The 20292-nt window shown below is 36.1% G+C and overlaps 1 protein-coding gene across 1 annotated transcript in view; it reads right to left on the minus strand.

The window, feature by feature from the left end:
* Positions 1-1606: 1606 nt before the first annotated feature.
* cv-2 (crossveinless 2) overlaps positions 1607-20292 on the minus strand; it is a 34219-nt gene continuing 15533 nt past the window's right edge. The window contains exons 2-7 of the mRNA XM_068289386.1: positions 12965-13289; positions 10091-10173; positions 4271-4367; positions 4031-4213; positions 3200-3412; positions 1607-3133 (exon numbers count right to left, since the gene is read on the minus strand). Of these exons, the coding sequence (XP_068145487.1) occupies positions 1668-3133; positions 3200-3412; positions 4031-4213; positions 4271-4367; positions 10091-10173; positions 12965-13208 (2286 nt within the window). The 5' untranslated portion in view covers positions 13209-13289 and the 3' untranslated portion in view covers positions 1607-1667. The remainder of the gene's footprint in view (positions 3134-3199; positions 3413-4030; positions 4214-4270; positions 4368-10090; positions 10174-12964; positions 13290-20292) is intronic.

Raw genomic sequence — 20292 nt, forward strand, 5'->3', positions numbered from 1 at the left:
TTTGTTGTGACAAAATGGCAGCCGTTCAAAAATTGCGTTTATTAAAAATCGTAAAATTCTTCATGAATTTAGGACCAGAATGGCAAGAATTCTTCAGCGATCGCACATTGTTTCATTAAAATCGGTTCAGAAATACGGGCTGTATCTTTGCTTTAAGTTTTGCATAAAAACCCCGACGAGGATAATGAAAAGGATTGTGGTACGAAAACATTGCCTCACAAAAACATCTTGTAGAGTATTTTCAATTTCAAACCTTTTGAACTAGAAAACAAAATTAAAAGCTAACAAACATTTTTTCAACTAAGAATACCATCTTAGATTTCTCTTCATTTTTTTTTTAACAAAATTTTCATACAAAAGAGTATTAAATTGGAAGCTAATTCCAAGAAAGTTTCTAAAGAAAAATTCAGTTTATTTAACGCCAAAGTTAACTTTAGCTTTAATTTTTCCCTCTTTTCAAATATTTCAATGAAAGAAAGTTTTTCCAATACGCGAAGCAAATTTGCTATATTTCCTTTCCCTTTTCGCCACTTTTCACAATAAAAAAGTTATTTGAAAATTTTTATTTCATTTTAATTATTTTTATTTGAGTTTTTGCATTTTCATTGTTTGTTTTCAAATTTCTTTAAATTGTTTTTCTTAATTTTGTTTCTTTTCTTTTTGTTTTGCTTTTTTGTTAAATTTGTTTTATAACATTTACAGATCCAGTAGATAGTACATATATGGTAAGTAGACATTTTACTTAATTTAATATAATTTCCTTTCAATTTTGGATTAAGTTGTAAATGGCAAATGGAACTGGTAGTGAATCCCTACATAAGTTGTCTAGAGATATATAAATATATATGTATTATTAACACAGTTTTTGTTTGTTTTTTGTTTTTATGGTAAGTATTATTTTCAATAGATTTAAGTAGTTAAGTTAAGTAGGTGGAAGTACATAAGTATATAGAGTAAAAAGCAATACGGCCATGGAGTTTCCATAGAATTTTCCTAACTATTGAGTGAGTTTTTCTTCGAGATTGAATTTCCAGCATTTAGTTTAGGGGTAGCGGGAAGAGTTTTCTTTTGTTTTAAGCGATTTGTTCCTTTTGATTAGTTTTTTGTTATTTGTTTTTGTGTGTGAGTTTTTTGTTTGTTGGTTTGTTTAACTAAGCAAAGAATACTGTTTTGTGCAATTCTCTCATATAATAGTAGATTTTTGTTTTATGTTTATATATGTATGTATATGTAGTAGTTGTAGTAGTTATAGCATTAAGTTTAGGATGTAGCATAATTAACTAAAAAACGATATAAATTTAAAATATAAGTAGTTAATAATATGTTTTTATAGTTACAACTTAAGTAGAAATTCCCGATGAACTATAAGCTAAAATAAATAAAACTTAAACTTAAGTAAATGGCGAACTCTTTGTTCGTATGTGAATGTGAATAATATATATGAGATGCAATTCTAGCCGAGAGGGGGAGAAGTGGGGAAAGGGCACACCAGAGTGGAAGATGGAAGGGAGTGTGGCGGGGGGGGCAGGGAAGTTTTAATCATGCTTAGCGTAATACTGGTGCTGTGTCATGGTGGCAAATGAGGGGGGGGAGATTTGTTGGGGGGTTTTGTTGGGGTTTGGGATCGTTGGCATGGGAGGAATTTTAACTAAATTATCGTCTAGTCTCTAATGGAGCGGTGGCGGCGTGCGATCCGGCGCACGCGGCTGCAGCAGGCTATGTGGCACATGCTTCTTAATGAACTCATTGTCCAGCAGTTGGTTCTGTTGATGGTTGTTGTTGTTGTGTTGATGTTGCTGCCGTCGATGCAGTTGCTGCTGTTGATGTTGCTGCTGCTGCTGTTGTTGTTGTTGCTGCTTGCGTCGACGTGCTTTCAAGCCACCAAAATCAGGATCACCATAGAGATGATTACCCCTGAATTGAGCTATAGTCACATTTCTTCGCCAACCGCCAGCAGCAGGACAATTGGTATCCGTTCGCCAATCTGGCAAATTTATACCCAAACGTCGACATTCATGGGCATAGGCGGCAAAACTATCGCAATGGCAATTACCCGAAGGACACTCGCAGACATCCATGCGACATGATTCTATATAATTGTCAGGATTTACTCTATTATCACATTTACCAAATACTGACGATTGACTCAGCGGGCGGCAATAGAAACTCGACTTGCGCTTATTGCATGTGAGCGTGGCAGCCACATTACGATGCTCTCTTGGACGCGAACAGGACTTGAGTCCGCCCACCTTCCAGGAGTTTGCGAAATGCCAGACCTCATTGTCCCCGTGCTGTCGTCCATCACGTCCTGTTAAATCGTCCCGCACGCTGCCATTGTAATTCCCGCAAAGGCCACACAACCGATGCTTATAATGAGCCGGCACCGAGATCTGCAGGAAGTTATTACTGCCATCCCATTCGATGGCCAGACCCAGTTTGGAGCGCAACATTATGCCACCTTCGGGCAAACGTTCAATGGTCACCGCATCGTTTACATACGGCAACAGGACTCGAGTTCCATTCACCTTGACCCTCAGTTTTTGACCCAGATTGATGCGTAAGTTGCCCAACTTCAAAGTAACAGTCTTCGGCCAGCTGGAACGTTTTGTGCCGCGCCCATCATTGGTCAGTCGTATGGAGAAGTTATGGTTTAGGCAATCGGCGGCCAGCAAGTACTTGCAACTGCCTTGAAAACTAAAGAATTTGCCATCGAACGTCTTGAAGTGGGGATCGCCGAAGACTGTGCAAGTGCCAGCGGTCTCTAAACACTTGGGACAGCACTCACCCGGTGGCACTTTGAGCTCTTCATTGCCCCGGCACTTCACCTGCGGACAGCGCATCTCGGAGCAGCGTATGGTGCCGCCATTGCAGCGACAACTGCGACAGGGACCCATGTTCCAGGTCTCGTTATTGGCATAGGTAATGCCCTGATGGGTGCACTCACTCCTCACCTCGGCCACCACACACCGGGGACAGCAGCCGTCATCCTCTTGGAATTCGGGTGAACACTCTAAAATGGGGCAAGTGGCACGCTGGCAAATGGATGTGCCATTCACGCATGTGCAATTTGTGCAACGATCCGGTGTGAATTGTGTCTTATCATAGTAAACATCCTTATTAAAGATGCACTTGCCTAAATTGTAATTAGATTGAATATCAAAAATGGAAACTATTTCTGAGATTGTGTCTTCTAACTTACCTATGACTGGAACTAATTCCCGATGTTCTGTGCAACGGGGACAACATTCATTTGGATGTTGTTTCTGCTTCGTCTTGGGGCACTGCAATATGGGGCAAGTTTTCTTGGCACAACTCAGTTTATTCTCATTGCACTGACAGAGCAAACAGCGATCATCGATCGAGGCGACAACCTCTTGGCCCTCGGCAACTGTCTGGCCATTGATCTTGCAACCTGCAAAATACAAACACAAACCAACCATTAAGTAAATCCCATTAGACTTAGAGTTTTTATATAGTATGAATATGGTTTCTATTATGTTTTTTCGTTGTTGTTTTTGTTGTTATTTGGATGGCAGCCAAGAAAATTTTCCACAAGGCAATGTTGCTGCTTCTTGATGGGTGATGATCAGAGAGCAATCCGTACCGAAACGGGTTTCCAAAGCGGGCCAACCGAACAGCGAAAATTTCATGTTCATCCATGGGACGAAGCAATGCGACATTGTTGGACTTAATAGATACATTTAAAGCCCATAAAAAAGCAAATCGAAAAAACAACAAGAGAAAATCAAAAAAAGAAAAAGAAACCAAAAATAAACGCACAACGAGATACCCTTCTATTTTGTTTTGTTTTTGTGTCTTTTATTCGATAGGGTAAAAACTTGCTCATAATATAAACTTGATTTAAATTCAAAAGTTTTATTGAACAAATATTTTTCTTTTGTCTGACGATTATGAGGCATTAGCTGGCTAATTTTAGTGAGTGACTGATGATGTTTTAGCTACCAGTTGGACTACATATTAGTCCACACACACACACACACACACACACACACAGACACACTGAACTTACTCTGACATGTCGGACAGCATTCTCCAGGGCGTGGTGGCATCATTTGATTGTCATCGCACTGGGAATAACATTTTTGTATTGTCTCGGTAACAACACTGGCAATGCATTTATATGTCTTGCAAGGATCCTCTGGATCAGTCCATTCTGCACCACTTTCATAGGGTACACCACGAAATGTGCAACCTTAAAGAGAGACAATTCAGTCTACTTGCAAATGAGGAGGTTGGAGAGTTAACTCACCTTTACAGCGGCGGCAACAGGTGTCTCCCGACTTGGAGTCCAGCAGAAAGCAATCATCTGTCGAGGGGCAACTATTGTAGCAGTTCACAAGGCCATTCTGAAACGAGGTGGGTGGAAGGGGGGGGGGGCGAAAACAAATGACAATTTTCATTAGTCCGAAGGCATTGCATAAATTAGACTTAAACTCTAACTCATGATTGCTGTGAGTTACGCTGGCTACTACACTGCAATTTACGCTGTCAGAGAGCTAAGCATATGATTTGTGTGCACCTGTTTTTCATTTTGTTGTTTTTTCACAATCAATTGGAGTTTAACTTTGACCTTGCAGTAGCAATTGTTCAACACAGTGAACTGTAATCAGGGTGTGCCCACCCAATGAGCCACCCAATCAACTGTAACTGAATGATTTTCATTCCTTTTGATTAACAATCTCAGCCCACGTGCCTATGAGAATAGATTGCCCAATTTCATCTAAAAGCCTCGATTTTCTTCTGTACTATAGTTTTTTCTTTTCTTACTTGTTAACGACATGTTGACAGCTGCAGGCGGCGGTGGCGGCGCATTAGAATTGATGTTGATCATAAGTCAAATTGTGGCAACACTGGCAACAACTTTAGCACCATTATGGATTATGTAACTTTAACCCCTATGCAATGCAATGCACTGCAATGCAATACCTCAGTTGCAGGCAAACTGTATGCCAACGTTGCTAATTGTAAATGTATCTATAAATCTAGATTAGATGCCGACCAAAAACAGGCAAAATATTTCACTAATTTGTATGCACTTTTTGCTCGAAACAATTGTGGTTGACTGTGTGTGTGTGTATAATTTAGTGCAACCAAACCAGATTGGATCTCAATTTGGTTTGGCGTCGAGCCGCAATAGAGCAACGTGCAAAATTTACAATTGTTATGAAAATGTGTCGACCCATTCAGTCAGACAGTCAGTCAGTCAGTCTCACATCTGAGAGACTCTCAGACACTATATAGAGAGATTTTTATCATCGTATTAGTTTAATGGCAGTTGTTAGTTGGAATTTTAATAGCACTTTAGTTAAACTCCAAGCTCTGGCTCTGGCTATGGCTCTGACTCTGACTCTGGCGTTCGTTCTGCCTCCCTGTCCCCACCCCCAAAACAAAAAATCTCACTTCCCACCACCTTGACAGAGATTGAAAACCACTTTAAAGCTCTCTACCAAATCGAGTTGACAGTTGGCTGTACGAAAAATTTATATATGAAAAATATATATAAAACTTCGAACAAAGTTCAAATGCTCTCGAAATCGAAAAAAATCTTTTAACCAACTCACAGCAACAACAACAACAACAATATCTTCTTACGCATTTTTTTTTCTTCTTAGCTGTTTATGCCTTTTGAAATTCTTTCTTTCTAATCTGGAACCGGTATAGAAAAATGTTCACTTCACAAGAGACAACATGAAAGTTTAAAAAAAAAAAAAAAACTAGTGAAGAAGAGGAAAATAGAAAAAAAAAGACGAGAGGAATTCTGTATGTTATGTTCAGGGCACTGACTTTGTGGATACCCTATGACAAGTTGGGGGTGTGTAACCTGACATTCATTAGGCTCGAATTGAGACACACTTCCTATAAGAACATAGACAGGGTGTAAATTCAAAAATGATTATTACATTAGACTACCCTTTGGTCATTTTTTTCAGTTTGATGTATCAATCTGTAATGGATAGATAGCCAAATCTTTAGACTAAAGAACTATTACATGCAAAGATAAAGATAATGAAGAAAATAATGATATCTGTCTTTATCTAATCTAAGGTGAACAGGTCGTCTGCATAATTAATTTAGGAATCACCAAGTTTTATCATCACTAAACTAAAGCTGAAGAACTCCAGAATTGCAATGGCCATTCCACATCTTTAACGCTAAAACTAGTTGGGAATTATAACCGAAAACACAAAAACTTTGCTGATGACATGCTAAGTTCATTTCTTTTATTTTAATTTCTTACATGAAAGTATGAACCTCTGAAACTAAAGAATGGAAATACTTGAAATAGACCCATAGGCGATTTCTAAAATTACGGTTAAACTTTTTTATTTAAAGAGGACTAAAGGCCTAAGAGGTACTTTAGAATCGATTTTCAGGGTAAAAGAAGTTTCTTCGATTTCTTGCCATAGTCAATTCTATAAAGGAGACTTTTTTGCAGGGTAACTTTAAACTCTTTTTAATCAAGCCTTAATTCTTGAATTCTATAGTTACTGGGTATATAAGAAAAAAAAAAGAATAAAAACAACACCAAAAGGCGCCACGATGGCAAAGAAGCTGTTAAGTAAAGTTGTATAGTGTCTGTTGTTGGTGTTGTTGCTTCTGCTGCTGCTATATTCCAGCGGCAGCTAAAGACATCAGCAACAACAACTAGCAACAACAACTCTCCATCAAGTCAAGTCGCCGTCTCTCAGTGGCAGAACCACATTTGCAAACGGCCTCCAACGACCTTGCGTTTGACAAAACATGATCAGTTTTAACACCGTCTCTCGGGCTCTTCGTTCCTCTTGCCCCGTCCCTCGATTATCTTCATCTTTGGGTCTGGGTCTCAAAATCAGAGAAAAATTTAAACGTTTGGCTAAGCAAACTTGGCCAAGTTGTTGTATATGATGGAGACTAGAGCCAATGTGAATATATGTACATATATATGGCAAGTTGGCCGAGTGTCTTGGGTTTTTGCCTTTCGTTGCTGTTGTTGTTGTTGTCACTTATATTGTGGGTTTCGGTTGAGGAGTTTTTGGAATTGTATTTGGAATGCGGTAAGACAACTCAAAGCCAACAAACTCAGAAAAGGGTCTTTGCATTTAAATATGAAAATTTAACTAACTACAAATTTTAATAAGACCATTAATGACATTAATCAAGATTGGGTAATAACGGGGCTTACAATATGGAGAAATCAACAAATATTTTAAGCCTTGCATTTTTATTTAATTCTCTTATGAATTTTAAGTATTAGGTGCTCAATCATGAAAAAGTATATCAAATGTAAATACTTTTGCTTTTAGCGTTCAATTCTTTAGAGTTCCTTCTGAGAATTAACAATAGAAATGAGAGTAAACCATAAAAATTGAAAAACTAAATCTTGTAACTTTGAACAATTAGTTTAAAAAACTTGTAGTCTACATATTACATATGAAAGAAATGTCCAATTAAAGATAACTTTAATTTGTCAAACTTCTCAACTATTTCATAATTTTTATTGCAATTTCTATTTATAAGGTATTTGGTTTAACTAGACTGGAACTAACAAGTAAACAAGTTTATTTTAAAGAGGTTTGATAAGAAATCGTGATAACCTTATCCTTAAAATTTTCTTTAGTAGAAAATAGATTTCCGTTAATAAAAAATAAATCTAAATAGCGGTATTATCGAAAAAAGTAGTGAAAAAAATGACTAATAAAAATACTAATTACTAATAATTATTACTAACAATCAAAATAATAAAGAAAGGTTTTAAAAAGTAGTTTGGAATACTTTACAGTTCTCTATTGTAGTAAAAGAATTCAGAAATTTAAAAAAAATTCACATATAGAAAATAAAGTTGTCGTTTAAAAGATCTTTTATAATTTACATCTTTTTATTTTTACTGTTAAATAACTAATTAATAATTAATGCATTTTCAAGCTTCAAAATATAAAATATTTAACAAGTCCTGCTTCCTTATTATGGGAAATTTTGACTGTATATATTTATTCTGGAAATCAAGGATCATGGATTAAGTTCAATTCATTGTTTCAAGGAAGTAAAAGTTGAAAAAATTAATAATGAAACACATTTTAAAGTTAAGATAACAGATAAGTCGTTATTATCATGGCAACTAAAGTTAAGCAGACCTTTTATGACCTTTTCTTGTATCCTTCCTATCCTTTTGAATGGAAAATAAAGCACAAAGCTTGCAAAAATTATAAATTATGCTATCCTTCAAACATATAACAAGGCTTATTAAAAAATATATTATTAAAATACATACATACATACATATAAGAAAATCTTGTAAAAATTGAATTGAATTTTTAACAGAAATAATTTGATATAGTTAGAAACATCTCCTATTTTGGTAATCTAACAAAGTCTTTTAGTTTATGAGTGATTTAATGAATTATAAAGTCAATAATTTAAAAGAAATGTTCTACTGAAAATTGTCATTTATTTTGAATAAACTTTTGTTGCTTCCTTGCCTAGAGTATCTCAAATGAATTGCCTTAATCTCTAGCTTTTCGACGAAGTAAATCTCTTCCCATTTCTCACTCTCTCTCTCCATTCATTTCTCATGTTGTTTACCCATTCATTGGTAGATGAAACGAAAAATTTAATTTGCAAAAATCTATCCATAAATTCCATTTAATTCTCAAATGGAACATAAAATCATCTAGCTAAAGAATGCGAACGCAAGCGGCGAACAAAAATCGCTTAAATCATAAACCATTAAGAGCAATGCGCATTCTCAGCATAATTTTCACATAAAACCAAAAGAAACCGAAAAAATTTGTTGACAAACCCCACAAGTCCTCCCCAAAGTTGGTGCCCGCTCTTTCTTCCCCTTTTAAGGGGGTGAAACACGATGAGTTGGGGCAACAATTTGTTTGATTGTCCTTGGTCTGTGGAATAGTGACTTTCTCTCTCTCTTATTATAAATATTATAATATTTTAGATAATAAACGTCAGTAATAAAATTGTTGTTGTTCTCATAAAGTGTAAGGTTTATGCGTTGACAGAGAAAGAGAGAGAAACTAAGAATTGTTGATTAAAGGAATCACAATTTCATTGAGAAATATTTGCAAAATATTATTTTCGCGGCTTTTGCTAAGCTTTAAGAGAATGAGCCACAGTGAGACAAGAAGAGAGAGCTTTATTTATTTAAGAGTTGATATTAAGTTAGGATGAACTTGTGCGCCGACGCAGCCAATGAGGTGGGTGGGAAAGAGATGCAGCTAACTCGGATCTGTGTAGAAAGAGACAAGAGCTATATGGGGGGCTAGTCATGGCGCCTTTTAAAATAAGGTGGCGCCAGCATTGTGTTTTTTTTTTTTCATCATCATTTTTGGTTACGCCCACTTGACGACGACGACGACGACAATGAAATTGTATATAGCTGGAGGCGATCAATCGAATCGAACGCTCGATCGATCGATCCATCGCATCGCCACGGCGCCAGCTTTGGCAAAAAAAAAAAACGTCGTGAAAGCTTGGCGGTTAAATTGGAGCAGCTGCGGCGTCAGAGTTTGGCGTCAACAACATTTAGCAGCGCTTAGCGTTAAATTAGCAACAAGCCGGGCTCACAAGAGCCCCAAAACGGGAAGTCTGGCAACACTGGCGCAGCTGCTGCCAAGTGTTTGTCAAACGATTTGCCATGTGTGGTTAGCGGCATCCCAAAAAAAAAAAAAAAAGAAAAGAAACCCGTTTGACGACCTTGGATCATAAAAAAAAAAAAACAAAAACTCAACGCGAATGCGGGAGAGAGGCCAAACAAATGCAGAAGGCAAACAAGAAACAAGAAACGACAAACAAACAAACATTTTTGCACAAAGCCAAAGATCTTTCGCTACGAGGGTTTTCCCCTCAAAGAACCTTTCGCTGTACACTTTTTTTCGCTTCTGCTTTTGAGGCACTGTAATTTTTTTTGGCAAGGACTCTTGTACATATGTACATATGTATGTATGCACATTTCCGGCTGTCTAGCTGGACATCATGCGGAGAGACAACGACTAAGAGATTTATATTATTCTATTCACTTTATATTCTGACCCCATTTTTGGCTAGGACTTTTGGAGTCTTGAATGTTTGGACTTACCTGACAGCTGCATTTGTAGCATTTGGAGTTCTTTATTTTAAGTTGAATTTCTTCGCCTTCATTGGAACAGGATTCGAGGTGACCTGTAAATAAGATAGCAGCAAGAAGTGGAAGTGCTTGAGTTAAGATATGAAGAAATGGTTAATTAAACAAACTTATCTAATAGACTAGACCATAAATTCTTCTTGGAAATCTCTGACGATTAACGCACATTTCCTTTTGCGGACAAAACATACAAAAGTATTTCATTTACAGAAAAACCAAAACTAACAACAACAACAACAACAATTGCCGGAAATTGCCCCCTGACTGAAGAGACAGAGATGTTATCCAAAAAGAAGAATAACCCAAAAGCACGTGACCCAAAACCCCAACAAAGATTACAGCAAATCGCCGCATGTATGTACATATGTATGTATGTGTATGCAGGTCCCCTCTGTGTTTCCCTTTAGCCCGCATATTATCGGGATGGTATCGCATTGTTTGGTTTTTACCTTTACCTGGGCTCTGCTGCACGTTCCACCTCCTTCTCCTCCTCCTCGGTCTCCGCCTCCACCTTCTATGGCGCTAAGGTGGAAAAAAAAGTAGCCAAGCACCGCATGTTAAACATGTTTCCAGAACAACAGAGCAAAGCAAACGCAAAGCCAGAGCCAAACTGAAGTCAGAAGGCAAACGGAAACATTGTCTACAGCAATCGACCCCGGGCTGACTCGCAGGGCTCGCGGAGAAGTCAAAGTCTTCTCTTCTTTGGATTCTTTTTTTTTGTTTTGTTCTTTCTTTTGTAGGACCACCTGCAATGTGCTGATAAACACACACACACACACACTCCACACTGAGAAGCGAATGGATCTGTGTGCCAGTTGATAAATGGAGGAGACGCCGGCGCTACAAATACAAGCTCAAAAGAAATATGCCCATTCTCCTTCTCAAAAGTGCACTGAGAGAATGAAAGGTGCTGAATAAGATCAATATTTAATGATTAGTTGAAACCTCTCTAATCATACAGATATCAATCGATAAGTATCTTGAGTTGACACTTCAAAAATGGTTAAAACACCTCCGAATGGGATCGATGCTACAAAATAAAATAAGATCGATAAGATTTCTAGGCAACGCTGAATACGAACGATAAGTTCTATAATATATCGATCTGTTTTATATACTTATTTTATGAGTTGTTGTATGTTTAATAAACTTACATATCACAAGTTTGCTGAATTTTATAGAGCCATCAAGCAAAACAAGGGATAAGACTAGTAAGATTTTCATATGTACATCAAATAAATAGATCGATAGATCGACTTTTAAAACTGAGCCAAAAACGATCGATATGCTTTTAATACTAAGATGATCCAAGCCGTCGATAAATGAGTTCAATTTGAACAAGAATTACATCGATAATTCCTTAGAGATCTGCAAAGGCAGGAACATAATCTTTGCCAAAAACGATTATGCCGATAATATCTACAGATAATTATTGGATTTTTATTATAATTATCTGATTATATTCCAAAAAGAATGTACTCAAAAACTTTACTTGTCTTTCGCACTCTAACTCAATTATAATTGATTGACATAGTTGCTTAGCATTTCTCTCAGTGTATGGTGATTGCAGAGATGAATGCTACCTTCTTTGGGATTGCCATTGCTGCCGTATCTGACTCCACAGGTCCCAGTGGGCGGCTTTGGGGGCTCAGTTACGATTCGATATTATCATGAGTCTTCTCTTCCCATTCACCATGATCTTTTTCCTACTGCCAGTGTTTCGTTTTCATTCAATTTGTATAATTTGGTTGCTTGTTTGTTCTGTCTATATTCGTCTAGAGATGTTTTTGTATGGAGGCATTTGTGGTGGAAGAGGAAACCTTTGAAGATGATGATGATAATGATGGTAACCCTGTGGCCTTTCCTGTTATGCGAAAGTATCCTGCTGTGACCAATAATTTTCGAGCTCCTTTTGTTTGTAGAAGCTGCCACCACCACCACCATCAGCACCACCAGCAACATGTTGTGGGTCATTCATAAACAAATCAAGTGAAAATTCATTTTTGATTTTTGACTTTCTATATACCTTTCTCTTTTTTTTATTCCACTCTTTTTATTTTATTTTCGTTTTTTTTCTGTTATTTTTTGAGTTTTAATGAACTTTGGTTCAAGTAACCCGATATCGAAATTGCAATATATCTAATTTATGCGTTATTTTTATTTAACACAATCGTCGTCTTGGTCGTAAAAACCCAATCAATGTGTTTAGCAACAAAAACAAAAAAGCAGCAAAATAAATCTATCGAAAAAAAAAAACAACAGACAAGAAGAGATTGAATATGTTCAGAGTCAGTAGCCGTTCCCGGATTGGTTTGGCAAATGGCAGGGGAACGGAACGGACGGCAATCGACGACTACGACGACGACGACGACAACGACTTTGACGGTGTCGACTGATTAATCACAATCACAGATTAAGCGCCAGCATCCGAGAGACGGAGACGGAGACGCGGACAACTGAATTGGGAATGTTATGAGGGGTAAGGCAAATGGCAAATGGGAATTGGGAATAGAAATAGAGGCGAGACGCGGCACGTGTGTTACGGAATGTGATGCTAGACTTTAGGCGTGCGCCTAACAACAGTCCTCAACAGCAGCAGATCTAGACTAGCAACTTGAAGTACTTTTGAAAGTAATTAAACAACTACATAACTAAAACTATTGAAAGTCAAATGCACTGACCATGTCATGTGACAGTACATGAGTCAGAAGTGTTCGATGAAAAAAAGTGGAAGGAATTGATTGAACTTCAACTTGTAAATTAATGATTCATAAGAATTTAATTGGTTAGGTAAATTTAACTACTCTCTCTCTCTCTTTCTCGACTTACCCATTAGGCTATCGCCTACGCCGGCACTGACCATTTGCATTTGAATGATGACCAGCAGGATTAGTGTTAGAATTGTGATTATATAGTGAGATTGTTGTATGCCCTTGGCCATGGGGTAGGAGGAGCATTTTTTCCACTTGGCGCCGCCATTTGATTTGCAACACATTTTCACAATTTCTGATAGTTTTTTCTGCTGATGATGATAGAGATGATGATGTAGCTTCAGTTCCTTGAAAATCTGCATCAATATTTCACTTGAATATGATTCTATATATATATCGTTTAGATTGTTTTCTTTTTTTAGCTCTTGCTCTTGGAATTATGGCTGGAAAAGAAATATAGGAAAAAAAAGAGATCAAGCCGGTTAGTTATAAATATAGATGCAAAAAGTCAAAATAGAAATTGTTTAGATATGTTGCAGGTGTTTTCACAATATTGTTTAAATTAAGAAAGTCTTCACTGAGAAAATATATATACATATATATCTAATGTGATGAAATGAAATGAAATGAGTTGTGAAGTGCAAACCGACCTAATGGCAACTGGCCGAGTATATTTTACTGATTCTTATCGAAATCTATTTTCTTTCCATTTTTTTTTTTTTTTTTGATTTTGATCTTTGCACTTGCCTAGATCAACATCCAACAAATATCCGCATTTCGGTTACGGTTGAAGTTTTATGACTTTTACCCAAAATTCTTGCGAATTTATCTGAAAGGTCTTCGTCACACACAGACACACATATGAGAGGTCTGTGTGTGTGTGTGTGTACAGGTAACAACAAGGTGCTCTTTGTTCTGTGTTGGGTCATAAAAATGTTAATGATTTTTTGTCGACTGGCGCCAGGCAAAAGAGAAATATTATTGTAATGCTTGTTTGACTTATAATTAATTTTATTTATTTTGATTTTTTTTTTTTTTTTTTTGTGTTCTTTTTTTTTTGGATTTTGTCTGTTAGTCTGTAGTTCAGCATAATTTTTTATTATTTGCCAAAGAAATCAAAAATAAAAAATTTGCCAATGTTTTCTTGTTTGATTTTTTGTTTCTCTCTCTCTTCTTTGATTTGTTTTCTAGCGTTGTTGTTGTTGTTGTCTGTGTTTTCGTTTATTGATTTCTACCTTCAAAGTGGCGCCAAGATTTGCCGGTTAGAGAAAAGAGCAATGCGGATACGCATTATAAGATGTCTCACCTTGTATCTAGAGATACAACTGGAAATGTACCTGCTCACGATGATTGCCACCTGGACACACCCTAATAAGAGCTGCATTTCGTCTCAGTCTACTGACTGAATCTGAATCTCAGATTGTAACACCAAATTGTGCGGTGCTTGACCTAACAATGTTATAACCGAGAGTCAAAACAACAACAACAACAACAAAAGATTGTCACAAAACAAAAAAAAAAAAAAAAAACTGCACCTTATCAGCTCAACAGAGAGAGCGATCGAGAGAATACTTTAAATATTATTTATTAAATTATATATATTTACTTATTAATGATTTCTGCACTCAGATGATAAGCAACCAAAAGCACTAACAAAATGCATGACAGCTGTTGGTGGACAAGAGGGGAACGGGAGGGTTATGCCACAGTTGAAGTTGAATCGTTTCTAGTTTATTGTTAATTAGTTGCAATTTGTCAATGAATTCCGAGTGTATGGGGCACACACTGAGACAAGGACAATGAAAAATCTTTTTGATATTTATAGCATGCCAAGGCACAAGAGGAAACCGAGAAAACTCTTTGAGAAAACTCACAAAAAAGAAAGGGGAGAAAACAAAGAACAATTTCAACATAATGAAAACAGGAAATGTTGAAAATTAAATTTATTGTCTGACAATTACGGAAAATTAAACAAGATTACACTGCAAAATGTAATTGATGAACAAGAATCGGAACTTTTCTACATTTTCTGTAAATGGGAATAATTTGAAAGATTAAAATTAAAACTTAGTGGGATAAATTTGGTTCTGTGACTGATCTTTCTTCTTTTGATTGAAACAGTTTTTAAATGGAAAAGATCTTTTAAGTAGTTAGATTCTTTGATGAATTACACAGGAAAACTAATACGAACTCTTTAGTTTGTGCTTTGAAGTTTGTCTACTAGTAAATTGTCTTTTGTTCTTAGTTAATGTGATGTTTAGCCGAAGGCTTTGTAGATCTAATTTAAATTCTATTGTTTAGGTCTAGTATTCATACTTCATCTAACATTGCAAGTTGAGGTTGCTGAATCTTAATGAATTAATTAACTATACTTAGTTATGAAAACATACACTTTTGTATCAATTGTAAAGAAAAAACATGGTCCTATCTGACAATGCCAAAACTACCAAAATATCAGTTACAAAAGGTTGAAATCTAAACTATTTTTTTAAAATATTTCGACTTCACAAGATAAATTAATTTAGACGACAAATACTGATCGAATTTTATGTAATTTTCTCATAAGAAGTGTCTGGCCTATATTCTTATATACTTACATATGAATGTAGGTTTTAGACCATGCTTATTCAGTGGTGGTCAGCGACAAAGGGCGATGAATTCGATCTAATTTTTGTCGGATTTTTATGAAACATGTGTCATTTGACGGGAAATTCAATTTACTTTCATACTAAGATTAAGCAAAAAGTAATTTAGTCTAAATTGGTATCGTAAAATGGCGTCAAGCCAAGAGACCTCAAGAATTACATACAAAAACGCAAAATTTCGATGGTCCCCAAAACAATTCCTGGGGCATAAATTAAAATTTTTGGTATGCAGGTTATCTTAGATTTCCTAGATCTACAACTTTTTCAAAGAATACACATGTCTAACTATAATATTAAAGATTTTAGAATGACCAGGCTAAACTATTGTCAAAAATTTTGGGGGCATGACAATAACTTCATCTAAATACAATAACCAACAAATAACTGAAAAAATGTCTTCATTAAATTCCTTGGGAGCCGAGAAAATCAAATTCAAAGTTAAAAAAAGGGGTTAACCCGCTGACCACCACTGTATATACAAATTGTTTTTAAAATTAGTATCCTATATATTTGTATTAGTTAGAAATATAGTTAATTATCAGTCAAATAAGATATTTTATCCTAAATTCACATAAAATACATATTATTCATCTAAAGAATCAACTAACTTGCTAATTAATCTTTCGTAACTCCATTATATTAATTATAATTATAAATGTACTATATTTGTTATATGAAAAATTTAAGTAAGTTTATGAACTTTTGATATTTATGTTTAAATACATTTAAGTGTATAAATTTCTGAACTATAATTAGAGAAAATCATTCCAATTCCAAATAAATTTATTCCAAACCTCAAAAAGATCTTTGGACTTGATAAACAATTATGAGTTTCAACTTAAAAGTCTTCCTAGAACTTGAAGATGTTTCTAGTCCAGGAATGACTTTTAAAAATAAAACCCTTGGAAATGTGTCTCGTTTATCAATATATTTTATTTGAGACCTTTTTATAGATGACGGCAGTAAAGGCAGATCAAAGTGTATAAATGATTTAATTACTAAAAGGAACCAAAAATTAACTACTTGAACATAAACTAGAATAATGACAAGACCGTGTCAAGAGATAAAGTGAGTATAATTTTATATAAGCAACCTAAATAAAGTTTTACAATGTTCCATCCCCAAGCAAATTAATTTTAATTACACACACAGAAAACAAATATTTATCCTATTTTTGGGAACACTTAATGGACTTGGTTTAGTCCATGTTAAGTTAAGTGGAGGGTATAAATTTATTTACAACACTTCCATTGATTAGCCTACAAAATGAATTTCGCCATAATGTTTCTGTTTTTGTCTCAATGTCATGGAGTTTCCTCTGACTTTCAAAACTAATCAAAAAGTTTCTCCTTCAGCGACATGAACCACGTAAATTTCAATGGTTTTATTAGATTTGACTTTTTTGTTATTGTTGTCGAGAGATTGGCATTGAAATTGAAGTACGAGTGCGTGGAGGGTGGAGGGGGAAACTTGGGGCTGGGGGATAAATCAAAAGAACCCAAAGCACGATAGTTTCTTGTACCCAGTTGAGTTCTTAAGCCCAACATGCTTATCGTGTGGTCGTGCCACATGTGTGCGCAATTTCCGAAAAGTTGTGCGCGTTGGGGTTTGGGTTAATGTTCGTTCGAGTGGGAGAGGGGGGAGGGGATACTTGTCGATGGCTATATGGCTATGGCGATGGCGATTGCCATCATGATGATGATGATGATGAGATGAAATTGTCATGTCAGAAGTGGGCTTTAGAAGGTGGCTATAAATAGCCAAGACTAGTTGTTATAAGGCGAAAAATGCTTAGAATCTAAGTAAAAGTAGGTGTGCGAGTGTTTCTCTGTGTGTGTGTGTGTGTGTAGATATATTATACATATAATTGGCCGCCCCCAAGGCGTTGACGATGTCGTGCCAATTAAAATCGCTGGCGGCCCTCGGTCATTGATTATAGGGTTAGCGCCTGACCAGACTTGCGACTGCGATTTCGATTCTAATGCCGACATGGCTGGCGTCAACGAGCAATTAAGGCTACTCTAGAAGGCGGGTGGTGTGCGTGTGTGTGTGTGTGTGTGTTGACAGGGAGCTGGAGTGCAACTGCAACAAATTGGTAGTACCTCAACCAAAAGGGTTACGCATGGCATGCAGACACTGTCTAGACATGACCATAGCTTTAGCTAGGTAGTCAAGGAGTCCCTTTTGGTTCGGCCTTATCATACACTAGCCATCGCCACAAAGCGAATTCCACTTAAAAATCTTGCCCATTAGGCGGCAGGCGGCATCAGCGTTGCCAATTACCTGTACACACACACACACACACAGGTTGACGACTTTTCCACTGAGTTAGCCTGGCCTTAATTCAATTAACAGGGAGAGAGAGAAATTCTCGCACAAAGATCAGTTGTAATCTCTAGCAAAATGGCGCCAGTGAATTCCACACAATTTCAATTTATTTGCATATTTTTACATCACTCTGACAGTCAGCTAGTCAGTCAGTCAGTCAGTTTTGTTTGGCCAATGCAAAAAACTCAACATTTATTGCCAACAATTTGAGATGAAGACAACAGAAAACCACATGACAACTTGACATAATGAGCATGTAAGGCAGAAACGAACATGGAGGATGGAGAGATGAAGATTGAGAGGGGGGCCCAACAGATTGCAACTGATCGACATTATAAAGATACAAGATACATATAAAACTAGCAATGCCATTAACTGTCTTCATTCTCATCTTCGACACTCGAATCGAAGCGAACTAAACCAAGCCAAACCGAGCCCTGCCCTGCCCAGGAATAAGACCTGAATTGAGATGAATAAGGCATCAAGACTCTGTCCCTCGTGAGGGCCACACACACAGACTCACACACACACACCCAATAAATGGATCAATAAACGAAACAAAAGCCCAGCTATTAAAATCCCATTTACCAGCCGACCGGAGGAGTTGAGCTAAGAACTATATATTGTTCCATTGTGTTCTGGCAACAGAAATGTGATGGAATATATTATCCGTGGAGTAAGTGCATCGTAAAAGTCACGCATCTTGCACAACGACCAATACAAGTTTTCTAGACAATTATGGAATATATGTACATATATGTATATATGTATCTTTAATACACACAGTTAAACAAAAACATTGAGCATTGTTGAACTTGGTCTATAAATCAGACATGATTGCTGCAAATGAATTGAATAGAAATCGAAATACTAAAAGTAATGATCGTTAACAGCTTGGAAATTAAGTTGTATACACTTATTCAAAGGCAAATACACTTCAATGCCTTCAGTTTTATGGTTGGCAATTTACACACAAGATTAAGATTAATGTTCGTTCATTTTTTTCCATCTCTTTCAAAAGAAAAATGAAAATATTCAATAAACGTTTAAAGACTAGAAATTAAATTATAATATAAAATTATTAATCCTATTGATTTGTCACCCAATGATAGGTAACTTGTCAGAAGGGTCCAAAGTAAACTATGGCAAATCGAGGAATTCAAACACTTGGCTCCCAATTGCAGTGATTTGAAGTGAAATGAAGTAGTTATGATCCAAGTACATAAGGACTTTAATTTGTTAAGTATTTTAACGTTGCCTAAAGGGATGATTTTCTTTTAGTTTATCAACAAGTTCGAATTTTATGGATTCAAAACAATATTGTTTTAAATTCAAACTACAGAGACCAAAAACATTATTGATTTTTATATCAAAAACTTATCGATGTACGTGCATTGAATGAATGATATACATTCATTTACCTTTCGAAATTAATATGTTGAATGAATTAAAACTTAACTGAACTTAACTTACGTGTTCTTAGGTGTTCTTATGGAACATAAATTAACTTTTAAAAATCATATTTCTGCTACAGTTAGTAAAGCTATGAATTGATGGTGAAAAGAGTTTGAAGATCTGTACCAAAATTCTGTATACTTCATTAATCCGTCCTATTTTAGAGTACGGATCTTGCATTATGGTCACCTCAATATGAGACGCACCAAAGTAAAGTTGAATCTGTGCAAAAGCAATTTCAGCTTTCGTCAATGTCAATTTTCCATTATACTCTAGTGGGCTTCTTTTAATCAATCTTCCTTCTTTAATTAATCGTAGAGTAATGCTTTATTCACAAACTCTTAATAGGTGAAATAGACTCTCCTAAGCTATTGAACCAGTTAAACCTATCTGTATCCCGTAGACCTACTCGAAATATTATTCCTTTATCCTTATAACACTGTATTTCTAACTATTCCTTGCATGAACCTTTTCGAGTCCTATATTCTGATTACAATCTTTTGTATCCCGTAATCAGATCAGAAGTCTCTCTTTCTCTTGTGAAAACCTCTATTTTAGCACATTTAGCTCGTAATTAGCTGTAGTTAATGATCGCGATCGTGCCATCCTATATACGACTACTCCCCACGGTCGGTGGATAGCTCTCTGCTTGGCCTCTCACGAAACAGACTATATCCTGGTGTCCCATGCGCCACTTGTATGTACTTTGCATTGTACGCGTCAACGTCCAGACAATGTTAACGTCATTTTCTACCTAAGCTATGAAAACTTTACAAAATTTTGGACTTAATCACTAAGTTAATAAGATAATAAGAGAGAACAAGAACTGAAAATCAATACTTGTAAATGTATTTATGTAAAGGAAAAGCTTTTGGGGATAATATAGGTTATTCATACTTGACTTTTACACTCAGGTATGGTTCATATATTAATTCGTATCGACAAATTTCCTGTTGGCTAAAGACAATGAAGATCAATCGTTGATCAATGACAAAAAAGTATTGAGAATTCGTTTCGA

Source organism: Drosophila tropicalis, unplaced genomic scaffold (assembly GCF_018151085.1).
Source record: "Drosophila tropicalis isolate 14030-0801.00 unplaced genomic scaffold, ASM1815108v1 contig_593, whole genome shotgun sequence".
NCBI lineage: Eukaryota > Metazoa > Arthropoda > Insecta > Diptera > Drosophilidae > Drosophila > Drosophila tropicalis.